The sequence below is a fragment of the Musa acuminata genome, chromosome BXJ1-11 (genome assembly GCF_036884655.1).
Source record: "Musa acuminata AAA Group cultivar baxijiao chromosome BXJ1-11, Cavendish_Baxijiao_AAA, whole genome shotgun sequence".
Taxonomy (NCBI): Eukaryota; Viridiplantae; Streptophyta; class Magnoliopsida; order Zingiberales; family Musaceae; genus Musa; species Musa acuminata.
Window position 1 is genome coordinate 7,280,810 of NC_088337.1, and position 23,442 is coordinate 7,304,251.

Sequence of the window (23,442 nt, forward strand, 5' to 3'; positions counted from 1 at the left end):
TAATATTTCAACTTTATTCTCAACGAGGTAAATTGTATGTCAAATGCGTTGTTTCACATGCTTGAGTATGTCAGAAGACTTGAGTCATGATTATTTTAATATTATTTGATGAACAATTTTTGTTTACGAATTATTTATCATTTCTGATAATTCTTTAGAAGAAATAGAAGGCTAAATAGTAAAGAGTTCTTAGGTTGAGCTTCTAGATAGACATTCTAACTCAATATATTACGGCGGTCTCCTGTTATTAGGCTTGGCTTTCTTTGTCAAGTCTATTTAGAGTATCTTTGATTGAGCCAATTTCCTCGTAAGCTAAAATAAAAGAGGAAGCACAGCGGTACCAACTTTGATGTCTTTAGCATTAATCATGCTCAATAATGAAAGGCAAATTAGTAATTGATCGGTTTTTCTTAGCAAAATTGATGGAATAAACTGAATTTAGGTGTAAACATAAATTCAGTCATAAATCTCCCAAGGATATATGGGGTATGTACCTCTGCTTTATGCCCATATCAAATGATTTGGCACAAAATGGGCAAATTTTTTATGCATGTGGCGGAGTAGAGAATTATTTTGTCAAGGAATAAGTTCTACATATTTCTGAGACTGCATGATAAGTTTGTCTACATATTTAATGTAATGAAAATATCTTTTGAAAAAAATAAATAAATTTGAGAAATGAGACCCATATCAAAGAAATGACAGCAACACACGCATCATTCAGGTCAGAGGCAGCCCCCTAAAAGAGGATGACAGTGAGCGGAAGAACGCCGGCGGAGGCGAGGACGAGGAAAGCACGTGTGGTGCATTTGGGAGGTCGTATTGCGAGTGCCTACAATACTTTCAATCACAAGAGAGTCAGTATGGCCTGAAACAACGTGGTCTGTCATGGGTCTTGTGTTAGATACCGGCCTCGCAAACACCAGAAAAAACAATGGCGCAAGCATCCGTCAGCAGCATCACGCTGTGTCCGATCTTTAGAGACTACGATTGGTTAGGTTCCTTTGTTCAGTACATTGTTGTCCGCGAACCAGGATCTCTTTCCTGTTAGTAGTAATCTCTTTCATTTCGATCGTGGTGTATCTGCTATTCTGAATCTTGTGCTGATGGCAACAATAGATCAGAAGCATAAGATGCTCAAGACTAGTGACCTACATGATACAACAAGTACATTGAAACGAGAGTATAATAACAGTGCAAGAAGGATGACACCACTAGAATTTAAAGAGCTTCTTCCATGCTCTTAGGAACTTCCCTTTCTTCTCCTTCTTGGAGCACTTCTGCTCCTCCTCGTTGAAGTCCTTATCACCACCGTCTTCATCAGCGGTGTCATGGATCCTCCAGTAGAGCTCTCTAACCGAGGAGGACTTCCTCATGGAGAACGTCCTCCTCATAGCTGCCCGAGGGGCGGCGGAGGAGCTATCGGCAGCCCGCAACCTGTGCGAAGCAGAGGAACGGGTCCTGCTGAGTGCCACCCTGGGCCCTTGCACACCCCCCTCCTGCTGACACGAGAAGTGGTCATGGAGCATGGCTTCGGTTTCTTTTTGTTGAGTCCCTTTTGCAGGACCCGAGGGCTCAGCGGCTGCTTCAGGGTGGGGAGAACATCCACTCATAGTGCTCGCTCTGTTTCACAAACGGGCTAAAACCAGGATGGAGATGATCGTAGGCGGCTGACCGAGTGGCTTTAAACTGTGGCGGAAGAAGGTAAAAACATTGAAAATTAACAAGATACGGTAGTCATAGATCTGGACGCTGCAGGTAGTGGCGGAAGTATCTGGATGCACCAAGATATTATATTGAGAAACGCGAGAGAGAGAGAGAGAGAGAGAGAGAGAGGCAACACCCCTGGTGATCGTCACTAGGGGAGGAAGAGGAGAAGCCACGGTAGGAAAAGTTCGCTGTGGTCATGCACCAAAGGAGAGGAGGAGAGGTCAAAAGGTCCTCCTTCGCGGCCGCTGTGGACAACAGGGGAGTTGGCGAGTCTGCCTAGCTTGGCGCGTCGAGAAAAGGCGGAGGAGATGATGGTTGCGGAGAGAGGGGAACGCGCATCTCTCTTCTAGTTCATGGCCTCCCTTCGGTAGGCATCGATACTGGTGGTGTGGCGGAGTCGTCGCGGCGAGGAAGAAGGTGGCCCCTCCCCCCTCCCTCGTCGTGCGGCGGGCTGTTCACCATGTTCAACGCCAAATTCTGCATAGGGTACATGTATCACAACCGTCTATCTGATCAGATATTTTAATCTTGTCCGTTCATTTATTTGTAAAACATAATTGATAACTAATATTGAATAATTCTTCTTCTTATAATAACAAAATGTTTAAGTATTTTATCATTTATGCTCTATTTTTCTCTGATTAATTATTAAAAATGACAAGTCCTCGAATGCTTTCATTGAGATTCGAACTCAAGACCTCCCGCTTACTAAACGGGTGCTCTAACCAACTGAGCTATGAAAGCTGACGGTAATTTTATGACTTTTTCTTTATGAACCTGAAGTTATCATCGCTCGCACGCCACGAAGCTGTAACGGGTGGTATGCAGAACTCCCCTGACATCTACGACTTACATCGAGCTCACTCACCTTACGGTTGCCGTGTTGTAAGTGGAGACGGCGTCAAGTGAGTGGCTAATCTCACCTCCGGGTCACGTTCAAATCGATTTGAATTGGATTAGGTCAGACCTGAACCACTCGGTTCGCCATCGACAGACGATTCTTGGTGGATTCTGTTGACTAACACCCTCGGCAATCCCTATTCTAATTGGCCAATAGTGAGACAAGGAGTGCGCAGGAAGCTTCCACCAAATCACACGCGTCGGCGCCGGGTACCACCGATTAACCCTCCACTTCCTCCCCCCTTCCCCTCCTGCTTCCATTATACCCCTTTGTTCGAGAGCGGCGCTTTGCTCTTCGCGTCCATCGGATCCCTCAGGCGTAAGTTTGTCCCGGTGAATCTCTTATCCTGCTATTGCCCTTTTATTCTTCGATCGATCGATCGATCTTCGTTCCATCTTTGATTTGTGCTGTTTCTCGCACTTCCTTAGTGGATATCTAGGGTTTTTTTCTTTGTCCAGCTAATGCGATCGTTGTCTTTTGCGTTGATTGGATCTATTTTTTCCTGCAAAAGTTTTGCGTGTATGTGGATCTATGATCGAGGTGGATGGTTGTGAGGCTTTCTTACTGTGCGTGTATGTGGATCTTTGATCGAAGTGGATGATCTACCAATCCCGTAGATCGAAGTCAACGACTTGATGATTTAGAATTCCTTACCGTGGTCTTGTTATGATACCTGTTTCTGCCATCAATTGCTCAGATCTATAATCTAATGGGTGTAGTATTCTTCCCACTTGTGTCTAATTGTCTATGGAACGTCGCCTGTAGATCTCCTTGGATATAAATGGTTATGACCTGTTGCTTGACTTTACTCCCGGATGTTAGAACAACTATATGCATGGTCGCTTTTATTTCTTTTTTCCCATTCCCTTTTTGGAATTCAGATTTTATGCTTTCTAAATATGGTATTTGACTAGATTTCTATGACTACGAGCTAGGTTCTTGCGATCTAGTGATGTGGATGTGAACTTCAATTTCTTTTTGTGTTTTCAATCTCCTGTTGCAAGCATCTCGTTGCTTTGAGCATGATTTTTTGCTCCTTTCTTGTATTATAAGATCTTGTTTTCTGGTTCTGTGTTGTTTCACCTGATATTAATGTCATGTCTACAATCATACCAAATGAGTTTGGCCTTTGCCGTGTTACTTACTGCTAACTTAGTAAAATGTATGTCTGGTTTGGTAACATTAAGTTTCTTCTTACAGGATTCTGCTTGCACAACAAATGTCTTTTGACATCAGAAAGGACTGTTCCTGGTTTCTTTGCTGTGACTTTTGGTTCATATGTCGTAGTCGGTTGTGGTGTTCTTATCGAGTATCATTTCGGCACTGGACTTGATAAATATTAGGAGGTTTTGGCTTGGAACTGGACTTTAATCTATACACAAAGGATTTACATAATTTTTGGTTGAAGCTTTCTTGTTCCAAGTTTACGGAGATTATCACTGCTATCAAATCCAGGATAGTATTGATAAGTGCATATATCTTCTTTTGCTGCTGGACTAAATCACATTTCAAATTTCATTTTAGCATAGACAGGAAACTCTTCATCTTGATGGCTATGACCTCGCTTCCACCGGGCTTTCGTTTTCACCCAACTGATGTTGAACTTGTTTCGTTCTACTTGAAGAGAAAAGTAATGGGGAAGCCTTTCAGGTTTGAAGCTATTGCTGAAGTCGAATTGTACAAATTTGCCCCTTGGGATCTTCGAGGTACCCCATCTTCTCTACTATTACTTTCATACCTGATCTGTCTTGATAGACAGATACCATTTCAGTTCAAATAATTTTTGTAATTGAAGATGCCTAAAATTTCATCATGTTATTATTTATTTATGATCGTCAATGAACACCTAGTCAGCCACCTTTATTTCTTCTTTCCTGATGCAGTACTTTTTTTCTCTTTTTTTTTTCCTAAGTCAGCAGTTTTTCTTATCTGGTTAAATTTATCTGTGCAGAAAAATCGCAATTGCGTAGTAAAGATCTCGAATGGTATTTCTTCTGCCCTCGAGATAAAAAATATCCTAGTGGCTCTAGGTCAAATCGGGCAACTGATATTGGTTACTGGAAGGCTACTGGAAAGGATAGGCCTATCATTCATAACACTAGTACAGTTGGGATGAAGAAGACTCTAATTTTCCATGAAGGGAAGCCTCGAAAAGGCAGTAGGACTGATTGGGTGATGTATGAGTACAGACTAGAGAACAGAGAAATGGCTGATGCTGGATTGGTGCAGGTTAGGCTTATTTCTTATACTTATGAAATGAATCTAGTTATGATTTTTTAATCATTTTTGTGTTCTCAGCAGATAATATAATATGCATCTAGTGTTTATATAGTTACCGACTAACATTTGCTTTGCTTTTGTTCAAACTTACATTTTCTTGCTCTCTCAGTATTTTGTATCAATTGTCGTACATAAAAGGAGCTGGTTAGTTTGACACACACACCAACACAAGGACTACAAATTATTAATTTACATACTCTTACTCGTCGTAAGTAAAGAGGTTTCAATGACTTGAACATTGGTCATCCAAGTCAAAATTGAGCAACCTTTAATGTGGTGCCAAGTCTAGCCACTATTAATTGTCAAATGTCCATAACATATATTCATGTTTATGTACTTTGTCTAAATAGTCTTGTGATCTACTATCTTATGAGCATTTTATTTTCCGGAAGCAACAAGAGTTACCGGGTAAAAGTAAATGCCAAATAGGAGTACCTGCATTCTAAACTTAATCAGTGCAAGCGGAACATGGTTGTACTGATGCAGTCAATTAGTCAGCCATGCTCTGTTGTCACGAACGGTCATCGTGCACCCGCAACAACTCCGTTTAACGAACCATTTATCGCTCTCATCTACATGTACAGTTGCTTGGCAGCATGTTTTGTCTTGGTTTTAAGTTATTTTGCTTGTAAAAAAGTAAGTACGAATAAGTTGCAGCGCTACAGTGCGATCGCTCACTGAACCGAGCAAAACAGTCCCAAAACAACTCTGTTTTCGTGTGCCACGGGCTGTTTTCTGTAGTCCGTTGCTGCACGCGGAACGTTAGCCATCTCAGCACCCTGGAATCACTCGGGTGGCACCATAGGGGATGGGGCTTCGGTATAGTGTCGGGCGTTAAACACTCTTTCGCAAGTTCGCACGTTACCTTGACGGGAACTTGTTGTCGTGCCCGGCACTCTGTGAGCAGCTGTTTGTGGACTTGCAGTTGTTCGTTCAACCTTCTAAAGTCCTTGTTTTTCCCCTCCCTCTTTTCTCTTGTGCACGCAAGGTGCTCGCTGAATTGCTTGTAAAGCTTCCCCTTTTCGCAAGACGTCGGGACTTGTCCGTCGCTCGTTCTTTGAACTAATCAACTTTCTTTGTTACAGGTCCTTCGGGACCTGCGAGAGGTTGCAAGTGGGCTGATCTTTGCGAACGCAAATCGCAAAGGCGAAACGAGACTTAAGCAACGCAAGCTAAGTTCGTGTCTTTGCCGCAAGGGTGCCTCATGCCTTAGGCAATTCTAGCTAAGGCCGTGACATTGTGGTATCAGAGCGGGCAAGCACTTCGAGCGAGCAGCGAAGGAACTTCGCAACTTCGCCATGGCAAAGCATCGTGGCGAATCAAGCAAGACGGGGCAAGTCGGACCCTTGCCCCAAGCAGCCGCAGGTGGGCTGCAAGTGCACATTCGCTCGTATGCTGTTGGAACCACTCAGGAGGAGCGCGACAGCGAACATGATGAGCGAGAAGTTGGCTACTCTCCCGAGCGAAGGAGGCGCAATCTGGAGCGTTAATCGGGAAAAAGAGTCATAAGGAGAGACTCACAACGGCGGAAACCCGCTTGGATGTTCTCGAAGCGAGCTTGGAGGAACTCTACCATGGCCAACGAAGGCTTGTTGGGGTAGCGTAAGAAGAAGCGGAGTCCAGGATCGACAAGGTTGAGGCCCTAGTCGACCGATTGTCAGATGACACAAAAGACTCCGTGAAACACCTGCAAGAAGTTGTGGTGGAACTCACTTCGAGGGTGATCATGCTTACAAGGGCACTAAATGCGAGAGGAAGCAACACTCGCGTTGCGCCGCCACAAAACTTGAGGGCACCCGAGCCTCATGGTTATGGAGGGGCCAGAGATGCAAAAGAGCTCGAGAATTTCCTTTTCGATATGGAACAATACTTTCGAGCTACGAGGCCTAATTCTGAAGAAACCAAAGTTTTTATAACGACCATGTATATGAACGGAGATGTAAAACTTTGGTGGCGAACCCGTTGGGAGGAGATCCAACAAGGTCGGTGTCGAGTTGACACATGGGAGGACTTGAAGCGGGAGTTGAGAACTCAGTTCCTACCGAAGAACATCGAGTTCGTCGCAAGAAGGAAATTGAGACAACTCCGCCAAAATGCTTCCATTCGAGACTACGTGAAGCAATTTTCTGCGCGAATGCTGGACATCCAGGACATGTCCGAGAAGGATAAGCTGTTCAGCTTCCTCGATGGTTTGAAGCCATGGACGCAACAAGAACTATATCGAAGGAATGTCGCCGATTTGATCAGGGCAATTGCTGTCGCAGAAAGGTTCACCGACTTCGTTTCCTCTGAAGACCCGGGAAGAAGGAAACAATCTTCAAGCAATCGCCCTCCAAAATATTCTCGAGGGAAGGAGCTCGGGGGCGAATAAAAGAAGAAGAGTTCTTCCCACAAAGGGCCAAGCCCGAAAGACAAGGCCCCGAAACCTGGCGGATGTTTCTTATGCGAAGGGCCGCACATGGTGAGGGAGTGCCCATAAAAACAAGCACTCAATGCTTTAACAGTTTCCATCCATCCCCTCAAATCGGACAAGGGCAAGACTGTCGCTCTTAGTTCGAGTAGTTCTGAATCCAGCAGCGACGACGAGGAGTCGCAAGGACCCCGGATGGGAGCAATGCATTTGTTGAACGCCATGCGGGGTCAAGTGGGGGAGAACACGAAGACAAAGCTACAAAAAACAGTCTTGGAGGTGGTCTGATAAATGTGAAATTGCATTCCAAGATCTGAAGGTTGTCGTTTTGGAAGAACCGGTGCTCAAATTGCCGGACAATAGGGAGCCCTTTGAAGTCCATACAGATGCTTCAGACTTCGCTATTGGGAGAGTACTCATGTAGGAGGGTCATCCGGTGGCCTACGAGAGCCGCAAGCTCAACGAGACCGAGCAGCGGTATCCAGTGCATGAGAAGGAGATGACAGCGGTGATCCATTGTCTACGAGTTTGGCGACACTACCTTCTCGGATCGTGATTTGTGCTAAGGATAGACAACATCGCTCTGAGCTATTTCCTAACTCAGAAGAAACTTTTCCCAAAGCAAGCACGATGGCAAGACTTCCTGGCTGAATTTGATATGGCAATGGAGTACAAGCCTGGAAAGACAAATGTCGTGGCCGATGCATTGAGTCGGAAAGTGGAGCGTGTGAATGCCGTACAATTAGAGGGCAGAGGCCAAGCAAGTCAGTTGCATTCCAACTTCCTTTCCAGGATCAAGGATGGATTGTATAGTGATCCCCAGGCAGTTATCCTGATGCAGCTCATCAAAGAAGGCAAGGCACGATGATTTTGGGTCCATGAGGGACTTGTTTACACAAAAGGGAATAGGGTTTATGTTCCTCGAGTGGATAATTTAAGGTGTGAACTCTTAAGAGAGTGTCATGATTCCCTTTGGGCTGGACACCCAGGCATTCACAGAATGTTGGCTCTCGTGGAGAGGGTCTTCTACTAGCCGATGATGGGGATTGATGTGGAGGAATATGTTCGAACGTGCCTTACTTGCCAACAAGACAAGGCGGAGCAACGGAAGCCGGTAGGACTGTTGGAGCCGTTGCCCGTACCAAAAAGATCGTGGGAGAGCATTTCATTGGATTTCATATCAAGCTTGCCACTAGTAGGGAGACTCGGATCGATACTCGTGGTGGTCGATCGATTTTCAAAGTATGCAACTTTCATTGTTGCTCCCCTACACTGTTCAGTAGAGGAAGTGACTAAGCTGATGATGAAGGATGTGGTGAAGTATTGGGGAGCCCCACATAATATCATCAGTGATCGAGACGCTCAGTTCCTGGGACGATTTTGGATCGAGCTATTCAAATTGTTGGGGTCCAAGTTATGCTTCTCCATAAGTCTCCACCCCCAGACGGATGGCTTGCCCAATTCTCCTACAACTTGTAGCGGAGCTCTGCGTCCAACAAGAGCCCCTTCGAGATCATTACAGGACAACAACCGTCAACTCCTCACACCATGGCAATCGGGTATACTGAGAGTAGTCCGTCAGCCTATCACTTCGCAAAGGAGTGACATCGAAATGCAGATATTGCGCGGGCTTACTTGGAGAAGGCGACAAAAAGGATGAAGAAGTGGGCAGACTTGGGAAGGCGACCGCAAGAGTTCAAGGTCGGCGATTTGGTGTTGGTAAAGCTCCAACCAGCATCACTCCAATTCTTTAGTAACAAAGTATATAAAGGATTAGTGCGAAAGTATGAAGGGCCCTTCCTAATTATCAGCAGGGTAGGCAACATCTCTTACAAGTTGCAACTGCCGGCGTGGTTCAAAAATCACAATGTTCTTCACGCTAGCAACCTAAAAGCCTACCACTCGGATCCGTAAGATGCTTCCCGAAGTGTTCCAACTCGGCTACCCCTCACCAGAGTTTCCTACGAGAAACGAGTTGAAACCATTTTAGCAGATCGCAAGATAAAGCTACCCAATGGAGCTGAGCAGATCGAGTACTTGGTGAAGTGGCGAAAGCTTCCTCGAACTGAAGCAAGTTGGGAGCCCGAAGACGCCCTGCGACATGAAGAAAAAATTATCAACAACTACCAACAAGCGTCAACGAGGGCGTCGACAGTTTAAGTGGGGGAGAATGTCACGAACGGTCGTCGCGCACCCGCAACAACTCCGTTCAACGATTCGTCACTCTCATCTACATGTACAGTTGCTTGGCAGCATGTTTTGTCTTGGTTTTGAGTCATTTTGCTTGTAAAAATATAAGTTCGAACAAGTTGCAGCGCTACAGTGCGACCGCTCACCGAACCGAGCAAAACAGTCCCAAAACAACCCAAAACAGCTTCGCTTTCACGTGCCACTGACTGTTTTCTGCAGCCCGTTGCTGCACGCGAAACGTCAGCCATCTTAGCACCCTGGAACCACCCAGGTGGCACCATGGGGGATGGGGCTTCGGTATAGTGTCGGGCGTTGAACACGCGAAACGTCAGCCATCTTTTGCAAGTTCGCATGTTACCTTGACGGAAACTTGTTGTCGCGCCCGGCACTCGGTGAGCAATTGTTTGTGAACTTGCAGCTGTTCGTTCAACCTTCTAAAGTCCTTGTTTTCCCTCTCTCCCTCTTTTTTCTTGTGCACGCAAGGTGCTCGCTGAATTGCTTGTAAAGCTTCCCCTTTTCGTGAGACGTCGGGACTTGTCCGTCGCTCGTTCTTCGAACTAATCAACTTTCTCTTTTACAGGTCCTTTGGGACCTGCGAGAGGTTGCAAGTGGGTTGATCTTTGCGGACGCAAATCTCAAGGGCGAAGCGTGACTTAGGCAACGCAAGCTAAGTTCGCGTTTTTGCCGCAAGGGTGCCTCACGCCCTAGGCAATTCTAGCTAAGGCTGTGACACTGTGTTAGAGTTGATATGAGTTTTAGACGAATTAATCTAAATTTTAGTCTTATTTTGGTCATTTTTATACGTTTCCTGTCTCTAGGTTGTTTTCATACAATTTATGTTATTTTCGGTTTAATGGCCTCCGGTTTTGTTGTAGTCTTGCTATTTCATTTTGGATTGATTTCTTTTCTTATTTTGGTTTTGGTATAATTTCTGTTTATACTTGATGGACATTTTTTTTCACTTTTGGAAGAATTCAAAAACCGAGAAATCCAAAAATTGTATAAGAGGAATTCATGCATTAGAAAGATTTAACATGCCTAATTCTCTTCTAATTAAATCAAATTGTTCTTTATTCAATGGTTTTGTAAAAAATCAGCTAATTGATATTTTGTATCAATAAATTCTATAGATATATTATGATTATTAACATGATCTCTAATAAAATGATTTCTAATGTCAATATGTTTAGTTTTAGAGTGTTGAATGATATTCCTTGTTAAACATATTACACTAGTGTTATCAAATTTTATAGAAATATTTTTCAAATAAATTGCGTAGTTTTCTAAAATATTTTTTATCCAAATAACTTGTGCATAATATGCACCTACTACTATATATTCAACTTCAACTATAGATAATGCAACAGAATTTTGTTTCTTGGAAGACCAAGAAACAAGTGCATGACCTAAGAGTTGATATATTCCATATGTGTTTTTTCTATCTATTCTACATTTAACAAAATCAGCATCGGCATAAGCAATTAATTAAAATTTTTTTGATTTTGGATATCATAATCTTAGATTAGGAGTTCCTTACTTGAGTTTTATTTTTAAATCGAGATTGTTTCCTTCATTCCTTCTTCTTGCAATTCACCAAAGAAGAGATTTGATTCATGGATTTTTGGCATACTTGATCTTTTATGTGATTGTCATGTCCTTGAATCCTTCCTCCTTACGAAAGTAAAAATTTATTCATTGACTTTTGGTATACTTGATATTTTATGAGATGATCATTTCCATATGAATCCTTCCTCTTTCTATTTACAAAAGTAGAACTTTGATTCATGGACTTTCGGAACTTATGACTTGATTCTTTTCTTCATGTGATGAATGAATTCTTCCTTTCTTCTTCTTCTTCTTCTTCTTCTTCTTCTTCTTCTTCCTTTTACAAAGGGGAGAAAGAAACTAGCTAGCGTCTTAAGAAAAGCAAAATAATTGGGCATCTGCTCATCGTGGTAGTGAATTAATTTTTGAGAATAAGGTTTCTGATGGCTGTGATTTTTCTAGGTTGGTTAGCCACTTCTCCATGTCCAGTAATGCCCATGCCTGTATTTCTCCTCCCTTTTCATTTGTCTCCTCCGCCACTCTATCTATCTCTTTTAAACAACCCTATCTCTATCATAATCTGTGCAAACAAAATTCTAATGCAGAATAACATTCTATTAATAATTCTGTTATACTTATTTTACATTTTTTTATCAAGTATTAAACTCATCTTTCTCATTTTACATCACAGGACACATTTGTACTCTGCAAGATCTTCCAAAAAAGTGGTGCAGGTCCTAAAATCGGGGAGCAATATGGTGCACCCTTTAATGAAGAGGATTGGGAGGATGAAGCATCTACTGAGAATCCTTTTCCTCTTCCTTGTGTGTCTTGCCCAAGTCAGTTACCATTAGATAATCAGACAATACAATTGGAACCTGTTAGTCAGCAACCTGCGGCTTCTAGTCACATTGAGGTGTCTTCTGATCCTGATCTTCTTGTTGCTGATGGAATATTTCAGGAGGAGCTTGCAGAGGTTTTTAATAGCTCTCCGCGCGTAGAGAATGCTAATGCCACAGCATTCATGGTTTGATTTTCTTTTTTTTTTTTGCAACTTTTGATGCAAATGCATGATTAAATACGTTGTTTGTGATCATCTTTATCGGCTTCCTTGCAGATGCCTGATTCAGCCATTCTTGACATGAATGTTAATGAAACCTCTGCACTGGATGCTGAAGGAATGTATAATGAATTAGAAAACCTCTCAGATCAGGCAATCATTTCTGGCAGTACCAATCACCCTGAAAACATTTCCAGTGAAACTGCCTTGTATCCTATGCTTTCAGAACTTGATAGTGAACAGTATGTGGAGCTGAATGATATTCTTTTTACTGGGATTAGTAACCTCCCTGATACCATCATGCCAAATGATCCATTTGCTTGGAATCCATCAGCTCATTTTCCCAATTTTCAGGATCCGACTCACATACCTGATCCAATCTCATACTTAAATAAAGAAGCTATCACTGCTATATATGATCCTCTTCAAGCAGGACCTTGTATCACGGGGGAACAACCTTCATTGAATATGCAGGTGTGTATTTAGTTTATACTTTTTGTTGCTGCTGTCAATGAAATTGTTTTCTTATCAGTTCTGGTTGTGGTTCTGATTAGTGTCATTTACATTTATTTATCCATCAGATTGAAGATTGTTGGGAAATTATATCTCATCTGAATGCACCTGTTTCTGAACATGAACACTATCATCCTTTGCAAGAATTCCTCCATACAGCGTCTGTAGCCCATTCTGGTGATCTGTCTCAACCATAGAAAATCATATCTTGTCAAAGTCACGTGCCTATAGTTGCCGAGATAGCTTACGTAGAAAAGGAAAGAAAAGAGTGTTCCGTGTTCTGCCTATAAGAGATGATCATTACAATATTTCTGTGTGTTTCTAGATGCATTTGAACACTTGGACAGAGAAGGAACTGGTTGCTTGCCTCTGCAGAAACTGACCTAGGACACCTTCGGAATCCGGTGGAAGTTGATCCATGCCATTGTGGATTCAGTTCTTTGCAATCTATTTGTTTGTGATGGTCGTGTATTCCTTCAAGATGTCACTTCATGATCTTCTTATGGTGATCGACCGGAGTGTCGCTCACTGCATTTGTTGTATGTATCAGGCCTCTGCACTTGCAAGACGCAGGCCTTGGAAACGAGGCCTTGAACTGAAGTGTATCACTGCTAGGTTCTGTTATTTAATGATAAAAAGACGTCTCTAACTTTTGAATCAATGCTTTATCTTCCTGCCTACGGTATCTGAGTTCGCTGTTATGGTTGCATGGATGTACTAAATTTTCGTTTCGTCTTGAAAGTTTAGCATCGAGCAATGTATTTTTCAGTTACTATATGCTGCAGGTAGAAGCAATTTAGATCTTTCCCGCATGGCGTTCCGACGCCTGCATCCGCAAAGGCGACTTTGCCGTCCTCCCAAGTCAGACAATTGGGCCGTCGTCCTCCTTCCGGTGTTCGATCAAATGCCAATTGACTGGTGGCCCGACACAACGACCCGTCAAAGACCAAAAGATAATTAAAGACGTACCAAGCAACGGTCCTCCCCGTCCCCGATCCCGGCTCCTACTTTGGTGCGGCTTCCACGGCTCACAGCTCTCATACAAATCCTTAGTAATGGCTACCGCGATGAAGAGCCCGAGGCAGAAGAAGGGAGGCGAGATCAGCCAACTCAAGCCAATCTCTCTCCCTCATCTCTGCTGATCTCGTCTCCTCCCTTCTCCCAGGCGTCTCCCAGCCCCGGCAAAGTACGCAAATCTCATCTCTCATCTCTGCTTATCTATAGATATATATTTGATTTGATTTGATTTGTTCGACCTACGTAGTCTGTAGGTTACAAGTGGTGGGAACATATCCAGGGAGAAGCTACAAATGGCGCCGAGCACCATCCGCAAGGCACTAGGGGCGGTGAAGGACCAGACGAGCATCGGGTTGGCGAAAGTGAGCAACAGCACCATGTTGTCGGAATTGGACGTGGCCATCGTGAAGGCGACGCGGCACGACGAGTTCCCGGCGGAGGAGAAGCACATCCGCGAGATCCTGAGCCTGACGTGCTACTCCCGGGCGTACGTGGGCGCGTGCGTGTCGTCGCTGTCGCGGCGGCTGGGCAAGACCCAGAGCTGGACGGTGGCCCTCAAGACCCTCATCCTCATCCACCGCCTGCTCACGGAGGGCGACCCCGCCTACGAGCAGGAGATCTTCTTCGCCACGCGCCGCGGCACGCGGATGCTCAACATGTCCGACTTCAGGGACAACTCCGGCGCCGACGCCTGGGACTTCTCCTCCTTCGTGAGGACCTACGCGCTCTACTTGGACGAGCGGCTGGACTACAGGATGCACGGCCGCCGCAAGCGCCGCGGCAGCAGGAGCAACATCAACGACGATGAGGAGGAGGAGGCGGCTGCCGCTGCGGCGACATCATCCAAGGCCACGCCGGTGAGGGAGATGACGACCGACCGTATCTTTGCCCGGACGCGGCACCTGCAGCACATGCTGGAGCGGTTCCTCGCTTGTCGACCTACAGGTGATGGCATCTTAATCACACAGGCCGATCGATGAAGGGAGAATTGAATCGAGTCGTATATGCATATCGTGTGAGTGTTAAGCGGAATACATGCATACAGGTGCAGCGAAGCACGACCGCATCGTGGCCGTAGCTCTTTACCCCCTGGTGAAAGAGAGCTTCCAAATCTACTACGACCTTACCGAGATCATGAACATCTTCATCGACCGCTTCATGGACCTCGAGGTCCCCGAGTGCGTCTGCATCCACGAAATTTTCTCCCGCCTCGCCAAGCAGTTCGACGAGCTCGACCTCTTCTACGGCTGGTCCAAGTCCGCCGGCGTCTGCCGCTCCTCCGAGTACCCCGAGGTCGAGCGCATCAGCCCCAAAAAGCTGGACGTCATGGACGAGTTCATCCGCGACAAGGCCGCCCTCGCCCACGCTAAGGAGCAGCGCAGCCTCGAGGCGGAGCGCGACCCCCCCGACCACGAGGACGCGCCGCCCGAGGACGACGAACCCGAGTACGAGATGAACAGCATCAAAACTTTACCCGCACCGGAGGCCGACGCGGAGGCTACGCAGCAGGAGCAAGCGGTCGCGGAGGTCAAGGTAGACAAGGAGGAGGAAAAGGAAGAAGAGGAGGAGGTGGACTTGTTGAACCTGAAGGAAGACGCGATGACCGGGGAAGAACACGGGAATATGCTGGCGCTGGCATTGTTCGACCAGCACATGTCATCCGACGCAGCGCCTAAATGCGAGGCGTTCCCGAACGGCGACTCGTCCAACTGGGAGATGGCGTTGGTGGAAACGGCGAGCAACCTATCGGGCCAGAAGGCCTCGCTCGGCGGTGGCTTCGACATGATGTTGCTCGACGGAATGTACACCAAGGCGCAGGCCACCGCGGGGTACGGATACGCTAGCAGCGGGAGCGCGAGTAGCGTGGTGGTCCACGCGCCGCCAGCGAAGCCGATGCTGGCTTTGCCTGCGCCGGCGGTGGATGGTGCGACATACGGCGGCGGGGGCGACCCCTTCGCGGCCTCGTTGATGGTGCCGCCGCCGTCTTATGTTCAGATGTCGGACATGGAGAAGAAGCAGCATCTGCTGACGGAGGAGCAGCGGGTGTGGCAGCAGTATGCGAAGGATGGGATGCAAGGGCAGCTTGCGTTGGCCAAGCTGCAGCAGCAGCAGTATCAGTATCATCCCGGCGCTCGTATGTACTGAGGGAAACAAGTGTCTTGAGCGTGCTTGTGACAATGGCCTGTATGATTTTGTCGATGCATGTTGAGGTGTTGGTGTGATTGGTGTTGTCTTAGAATATTTAGTAACTTGGTAATGGTTACGAGACAACATTTTATAATCGGCCATAATAGTTTTAAAATAAATTATGAACAAATTTATAGGTTTACAAACATCAATATAGGCAACAAATTTATAGGTCATAATAGTGTTTCATCTCTTTTACTCGTTTAGTTTCTTTCCATCTACTTCATATCACTTTAGTATGTATATAATTGAACTCTTTCGATTCCTAGATTATATATTTGATTTGGAGTTAAAAGTAATCCCATTGTGATAGGGGCAAAAATGGCGATGTGACACGTCATGACAGCATCCCCCTGAGCGACACACTGTCCGAGGCTCGCCATACCTTGCAGTAGCTCAGCCTCCCACGCAACCCCAGTGGCAATGTCAGGTAACATCAAACCTCCTCTATAAATACCCCTAAGTCCTAAGTAAAAGGGGGAGGAACTCACTCAGACACAGAACACTCAGAGGCTCTTCTTCTGCCTCATCCACAATCCCCTCCACATCTTCTTCTAACTTGATCGTCGGAGGGGTCGGGTCGAGCACCCCGACCCGACCTTTGTGCAGGTGCGAAGCCTTCGGAGATCACCGCCTTCGGAGACCTAGCGGGCTCGAGGAGCGCCCCCACGGAGACCACCGCCTTCCGGACCCGGACCAAGCCACGACGGCCCCAAGGCCACGGCCGAACAGTTACTGACCGTAACATTTTGGCGCTAGAAGGAGGGCCTGGAATGATGGTACGTTAGCCTTCTCCTTGGTTGCTCCGCTGTAGCCGACCTGCACCAGCAGCAGCGACTTATGGGGCCGGTCTCGGCTCCTCGGCCCCGCGCGCCTCGGCTCCTCGGCCCCGCGCGCCTCGGCCCCTCGGCCAAGCGCGCGGCTCGGCCTCACACGCGCGGCCAACCCGCCCGCGTCGGCCTCACGCGCGCGACCAGCCCGCGCGTCTCAGCCGCTCGGCCACGCGCGCGGCTCGGCCCCACGCGCCTCGACCCCTCGGCCCCGCGCGCCTGGGCCCCTCGGTCCCACGCGCGCGGCCAACCCGCGCGCCCCACGCGCGCGGCCAAACCACCCGCGTCCCACGCGCGCGGCCAAACCGCCCGCGTCCCACGCGCGCGGCCAAACCGCCCGCGTCCCATGCGCGCGGCCAGCACGACCGCGCCGAGCGTCTCGGCCACTCGGCCCCACGCGCGCGGCCAACCCGCGCGCCTGAGCCCCTCGGTCCCACGCACGCGACCAGCCTGCCGGCGCCGAACACCTCGGCCACAGCCTACCCGAGACCTCCTCGGCCATGGCACGCCCGAGAGCTCCTCGGCCACGGCTTGCCCGAGACTTCCTCTACGCGGCCTAAGTAGCTCCTCGGCCACAGCATGCATAAGGAGAGATATGGCGTCGCTTGAGAGACTTTGCTCAGGCGCAGCCTCGCTGCCTCGGCCACTCGGCCTCGTGCGCAGCCAATAGGCAACCTCGCTGCCTCGGCCACTCGGCCTCGTGCGCAGCCGGCACGCAGCATCGCTGCCTCGGCCACTCGGCCTCGTGCGCAGCCAACACGCTGCCTCGGCCACTCGGCCTCATGCGCAGCAAGCACTACGCTGCCTCGGCTCCTCAGCCTCATGCGCAGCCAACACGCTGCCTCGGCCACTCGGCCTCATGCGCAGCAAGCACTACGCTGCCTCGGCTCCTCAGCCTCATGCGCAGCCAGCACGCTGCCTCGGCCACTCGGCCTCATGCGCAGCCAACACGCTGCTGCCGCGGCCTCATGCGCAGCCAACACGCTGCTGCCGCGGCCTCATGCGCAGCAAGCACTACGCTGCCTCGGCTCCTCAGCCTCATGCGCAGCCAACACGCTGCCTCGGCCACTCGGCCTCATGCGCAGCAAGCAACACGCTGCCTCGGCCACTCGGCCTCATGCGCAGCAAGCACTACGCTGCCTCGGCTCCTCAGCCTCATGCGCAGCAGGCAACACGCTGCCTCGGCTCCTCGGCCTCACGCGCAGCCAGCAAGCAGCCTCGCTGCCTCGGCCACTCGGCCTCATGCGCAGCAAACACGCTGCTGCCGCGGCCTCATGCGCAGCCAACACGCTGCCTCGGCCACTCGGCCTCATGCGCAGCAAGCACTACGCTGCCTCGGCTCCTCAGCCTCATGCGCAGCAGGCAACACGCTGCCTCGGCTCCTCGGCCTCACGCGCAGCCAGCAAGCAGCCTCGCTGCCTCGGCCACTCGGCCTCATGCGCAGCCAGCACGCTGCCTTACCGCCTTGCTGCCTCGCTGCCTCGGCTCTTAGGCCTCATGTGCAGCCTCGGCCCCTCGGCCCTCGGCCACTCGGCCTCATGCGCAGCAAGCAGCCTCGCTGCCTCGGCCACTCGGCCTCATGCGCAGCAAACACGCTGCTGCCGCGGCCTCATGCGCAGCCAACGCGCTGCTGCCGCGGCCTCATGCGCAGCCAACACGCTGCCTCGGCCACTCGGCCTCATGCGCAGCAAGCACTACGCTGCCTCGGCTCCTCAGCCTCATGCGCAGCAGGCAACACGCTGCCTCGGCTCCTCGGCCTCACGCGCAGCCAGCAAGCAGCCTCGCTGCCGCGGCCACTCGGCCTCGTGCGCAGCCAGCAAGCTGCCTCGCTGCCTCGGTCACTCGGCCTCATGCGCAGCAAGTAGCACGCTGCCTCGGCTCTTAGGCCTCATGTGCAGCCTCGGCCCCTCGGCCCTCGGCCACTCGGCCTCATGCGCAGCAAGCAGCCTCGCTGCCGCGGCCACTCGGCCTCGTGCGTAGCCAGCAAGCTGCCTCGCTGCCTCGGTCACTCGGCCTCATGCGCAGCCAGCACACTGCCTTGCTGCCTCGCTGCCTCAGCCACTCAGCCCCATGCGCAGCAAGCGGCCCGCTGCCTCGGCCCCTCGGCCTCATGTGCAGCAAGCAGCCCGCTGCCTCGGCTCCTCGGCCTCATGTGCGACCAACCTGCCTGCGCCGAGCCACTCGGCCATATTCACTGCCGAGTCTGTCTCAGGGCGGCTTACCGACCAGGGTCTCGCCCCTCGGTCACAGCTTGCCTGCGCCGAGCCTACCTCAGCACGGTCTGCCCGCCTGAGCAGTGCCCGCAGCCTGCCTGCGCCGAACCCACCTCGGCGCGGCCCGACCGCCTGTCGTGTTCCTCGGCCGCGTGGTGCCCGAGGCCACGTCCTCGCGTCCTGCCCGCCTGATCGTGCTACTCGGTCGCATGGCCCTTGCGACCACGCCTGCGCGGTCTGCCCGCCTGCGTCGTGCTCCTCGGTCGCGTAATGCCCGAGACCACACCTGCGCCGCCAGCCGCCTGCGTCGTGCTCCTTGGCTCCATGTTCCCGAGACAGACCAGTGCCGCCAGTACGCCCGTGTCGTGCCCCTCGGCTCCATAAACCCCGAGACACGTCTACACGGCCAGCCTGCCCGCGCCGAACTCCTCGGCCCTCTAGCTTTACACCACCCGGGACACGCCTGCGCGGTCACCCCGCTTGTGTTGTGCTCCTCGGCCCTCGGCTCTACGCCATCCCGGGTCCACACCAGAGCGGTCAGCCCGCCTGCGTCATACTCCTCGGTCGCGTAATGCTCGAGGCACACCAGAGCGGTCAGCCCGCCTGCGTCATACTCCTCGGTCGCGTAATGCTCGAGGCACACCAAAGCGGTCAGCCCGCCTGCGTCATCCTCCTCGGTCACTTAATGCCTGAGGCCCCCTCGGTCGCTTAATGCCCGAGGCCCCCTCGGTCGCGTAATGCCCGAGGCCTCCTCGGTCGCGTAATGCCCGAGGCCCCCTCGGTCGCTTAATGCCCGAGGCCCCCTCGGTCGCTTAATGCCCGAGGCCCCCTCGGTCGCGTAATGCCCGAGGCCCCCTCGGTCGCGTAATGCCCGAGGCCCCCTCGGTCGCTTAATGCCCGAGGCCCCCTCGGTCGCTTAATGCCCGAGGCCCCCTCGGTCGCTTAATGCCCGAGGCCCCCTCGGTCGCGTAATGCCCGAGGCGCACCAGAGAGGTCAACCCACCTGTGTCATGCTCCTCGATCGCGCCACGACCGAGGCCCCGCCTACATAAGACAAGCTTGACCTCCTGCCGCCCAAGACCGCTTCGACACCAAGAGACGCAGCTATGCCTCGGACTCCCTCCCCCGCCCGTCACGACCGATGCATAGCTCCTTTCGGGGGGGGCATATGATAGGGGCAAAAATGGCGATGTGACACGTCATGACAGCATCCCCCTGAGCGACACACTGTCCGAGGCTCGCCATACCCTGTAGCAGCTCAGCCTCCCACGCAACCCCAGTGGCAATGTCAGGTAACATCAAACCTCCTCTATAAATACCCCTAAGTCCTAAGCAAAAGGGGGAGGAACTCACTCAGACACAGAACACTCAGAGGCTCTTCTTCTGCCTCATCCACAATCCCCTCCACATCTTCTTCTAACTTGATCGTCGGAGGGGTCGGGTCGAGCACCCCGACCCGACCTTTGTGCAGGTGCGAAGCCTTCGGAGATCACCGCCTTCGGAGACCCAGCGGGCTCGAGGAGCGCCCCCACGGAGACCACCGCCTTCCGGACCCGGACCAAGCCACGACGGCCCCAAGGCCACGGCTGAACAGTTACTGACCGTAACACATTGCATCTCATCCCAAAACAAACATTAATAAAACTTAATCAGTCGTGACAGACTTATTCTCGTATGACAGGTTTTTTGGACCCATGTACCTTAAACATATCTTTCCTTGTGTCTTTCGCCTTAGTAGGTTTCTTCTTATCGGGATCAAAATTTTCCAACTTATATAGCTTAGACATATTTTGTTTTGTGCCTCTCTGTCACGGACTTAGCTGGTTTTGCTTAAGTCGTGCAGCACCCTTGCGTGTCCGTCTGCAAAGGTCAACCTCTCCGAAGCCTCCCATGGTCCATAAGGACCCACAAAAGAGAAAACGAGTTAGAGAAAACGCCTCACTCGGGATCCACAAGCAAACATTTTCGAAAACACTTCATAAACAATGCAAATTACAAACAGACTTTACAAGCTCTGAATAGTTGCACAACAAAGGGTCAAAATGGTCCATTACAGACTGAGAATCTCTCACACGTGGCCACATGATACAACCTTTATTTACAAGCCTAAAGCGACCACCAACCTAACTAAAATAGGACTATTAAGCCTTCAGCCGTCCCTCTACATGCTGTGCAGAGCATGAACATACCAAAAAACACGGATATACATAAGCATTACATCAAACATCCTATTTAGAAGTTTGTCTATGACATTCTCCCCAACTTATTCCTTCGACATCCTCGTCGAAGCCTTTGTCGACACTACAACTCCTCGCCTTTGTTGAGTCTTCAATCTTCTGCTTCAGCTACAATGCGCCTCTTGGCTCGCAGCTGCTCTCCGCTGCTATTTTTGAGTAGTCGAACCTTTGATCCGCCATGATGCTTGAACTCGCCAATGACTCTGACTCTAGTGTGCGGTTGGCTGAGTTGTGTTGATCCCTGTTGGTTTCTGCGGATCCTCCAGATGAAGGAAAAGACCATCCTTACTATGCGCCAGTCTCTAATGCCTCATTGACACAGACTTAGCTGGTTTTGCCTAAGTCGTGCGGCACCCTTGCGTGTCCGTCCGCAAAGGTCAGCCTCCCCGAAGCCTCCCATTGTCCCTTAGGACCACCAAAAGAGAGAACGGGTTAGAGAGAACGCCTCAATCGGGATCCACAAGCAAACATCTCCGAAAAACACTTCATAAACAATGCAAATTACAAACAGACTTTACAAGCTCTGAACTGTGGCACAACAAAGGGTAAAATGATCCATTACAGACCAAAAAGCTCTCGAGCGTGTCCACATGACACAACCTTTATTTACAAGCCTAAAGAGGCCACCAACCCAACTAAAATGGGACTATTAAGCCTTCGGCCGCCCCTCTACATTTTGTACAAGGCAAGAACATGCCAAGAGACACGGACATACATGAGCATTACATCAAACATCTTGTTTAGAAGTTTGTCCGTGACATTCTCCCCCACTTATCCCTTCGACGTCCTCGTCGAAGCCTTTGTGAACACTGCAACTCTTCGCCTTTGCTGAGTCTTCAATCTTCCGCTCCAGCTGCAATGCGCCTCCTGGCTCCCAGCTGCTCTCCGCTGCTATTTTTTTTTAGTAGTCGAACCTTTGATTCGCCATGCTGCTTCAACTCGCCAATGACTCTGACTCTGGTGTGGGGTTGGCTGAGTTATGTTGATCCTTGTTGATTCCTGCGGATCTCCCAGATGAAGGAAAAGACCATCCTTACTGCGCCAGTCTCTCAGAAATTCCACATGCTGCTTGAACTGGGTGGATGCTTGTTGGAGCTTTAACGAGCATCTTCTCGCAAACTTCTGAAGTTTTGGGTCCTTCCTCCACAAAATCTGCTCATTGACTCTTCTTTCAGTTAGTTGTCACATCCAAGTAGGTTCGCATCACTTCCGCTTTCGATTGCCATTTCGTTGGGAAATGAAGCGGACAATATACTCTCAGTAGCACTGATCACCATTGGTGAGGATTTGACAACTGTTGTCTTCCATTCTCTTCGAAGGGTCTTTGAACTTGTGCAGAGCTCCTCTGCTGGATAGATAAGAGAATTGGGGTACTCGGTTTCGCCCATTCTCTTAAGAGTTGAGAAGGCAAAGGTTACTTGACTTCGCCCGCCTCCTCGAGTTTGTACTTCATGCATCGAGCTGGTTACTGGCCTTCGCCTGCTCTTTGCTCACACTTTTGAAGCACTTGAAGTGTTTGTACTCCTTGCGTTGAGTTAGCTACTGTGATTCACCTTCTCAATGCCATCGAACTTCTGGAATGCAGGAAGTTTTCACCCCAACTTGGAGTAATTCTCTGATAGATGAGGTCGCCTCTGGGATTGTACCGTCTTCTCCATCAACCCTGCCGCCTACTCCACTGAGTAGCAAAGGTACAGCACCGCGTACTGCCTGCTTCGTTCCTTGGTCGTGCACTCTTGCATGACCCGAAGTCCTTCACTTACGGCTATCTTGATGAGAAACTTGTTGACACCGGTCTTACGAAGTTTCTTGGCCTCTGCCCTTCAGCCTTGTCTCGGTACTTGGATATTGCCTCTGCATTCTCCACCTCCTCGGCCCCTTTCACGACCAAGCGCTCTCCCTCCATGAGAGCAAGGGATCAATGACTTTGACGGAAGTCCCGCCTCTGCGGTACCATGGCGCTGCCATGCCCATGGCCCTACTATCCATCGCCTCGCATCTGCATCCCTTTTCTTCACGATCAGTAGATATGTCTCCGTGGCACTCCTCTGAGTCCACCTCCATTCTAATAGATGCTTGATTTTGGGTAGCTAAGTCCCTCTGGACTCGTCGTCGCTTCCTCGCCCCTTTCGACCCCCTGCTTCAACACCTCTGTGTTCTCCAAGCATACTGTTTGGTCGATGGAAAGACAGATTGCAACTCCCATGCATGGCCTCTGCCATCACGTTGTAGGGTTTGCACCGATTCTGTTCTCCTTAGCTTCCTTGGTAGCAATGTCCGCTTACTCGGCCTTGTCCTCTGACTTGCCGGGCTCCCTTAAGCGAATATGAGCTCTGGAGCAGTCCAACT

The 23,442-nt window shown here is 49.7% G+C and overlaps 2 protein-coding genes and 1 non-coding gene across 5 annotated transcripts; 2 read left to right on the forward strand and 1 right to left on the reverse strand.

Moving 5' to 3' along the window:
* Window positions 1-2,380: 2,380 nt before the first annotated feature.
* TRNAT-AGU (transfer RNA threonine (anticodon AGU)) lies at window positions 2,381-2,454 on the reverse strand. Its single transcript has one exon. It is a non-coding gene; the product is annotated as a tRNA-Thr (tRNA).
* Window positions 2,455-2,782: 328 nt separating this feature from the next.
* Window positions 2,783-13,270, forward strand: LOC135586600 (NAC domain-containing protein 82-like). Of its 2 annotated transcripts, none has more exons than XM_065089655.1 (6): window positions 2,783-2,943; window positions 3,812-4,317; window positions 4,563-4,840; window positions 11,728-12,063; window positions 12,154-12,570; window positions 12,678-13,270. In XM_065089655.1, exons 2-6 carry the CDS (start codon window positions 4,161-4,163, stop codon window positions 12,804-12,806), a joined length of 1,317 nt encoding a protein of 438 aa, XP_064945727.1. In that variant the 5' UTR covers window positions 2,783-2,943; window positions 3,812-4,160; the 3' UTR covers window positions 12,807-13,270. The 2 variants fall into 2 exon arrangements, with proteins under 2 accessions (XP_064945727.1, XP_064945729.1); XM_065089657.1 differs by having other exon boundaries at window positions 2,790-2,929.
* A 75-nt stretch (window positions 13,271-13,345) lies between these two features.
* Window positions 13,346-16,011, forward strand: LOC103970752 (putative clathrin assembly protein At1g03050). 2 transcript variants are annotated; one of them, XM_065089654.1, is made up of 3 exons: window positions 13,346-13,795; window positions 13,881-14,571; window positions 14,672-16,011. In XM_065089654.1, the coding sequence occupies exons 2-3, from the start codon at window positions 13,920-13,922 to the stop codon at window positions 15,769-15,771; spliced, it is 1,752 nt and encodes a 583-aa protein (XP_064945726.1). In that variant the 5' UTR covers window positions 13,346-13,795; window positions 13,881-13,919; the 3' UTR covers window positions 15,772-16,011. The 2 variants fall into 2 exon arrangements, with proteins under 2 accessions (XP_064945726.1, XP_009382940.2); XM_009384665.3 differs by having other exon boundaries at window positions 13,349-13,795; window positions 13,874-14,571; window positions 14,672-16,010.
* The last annotated feature ends 7,431 nt before the right edge of the window (window positions 16,012-23,442 follow it).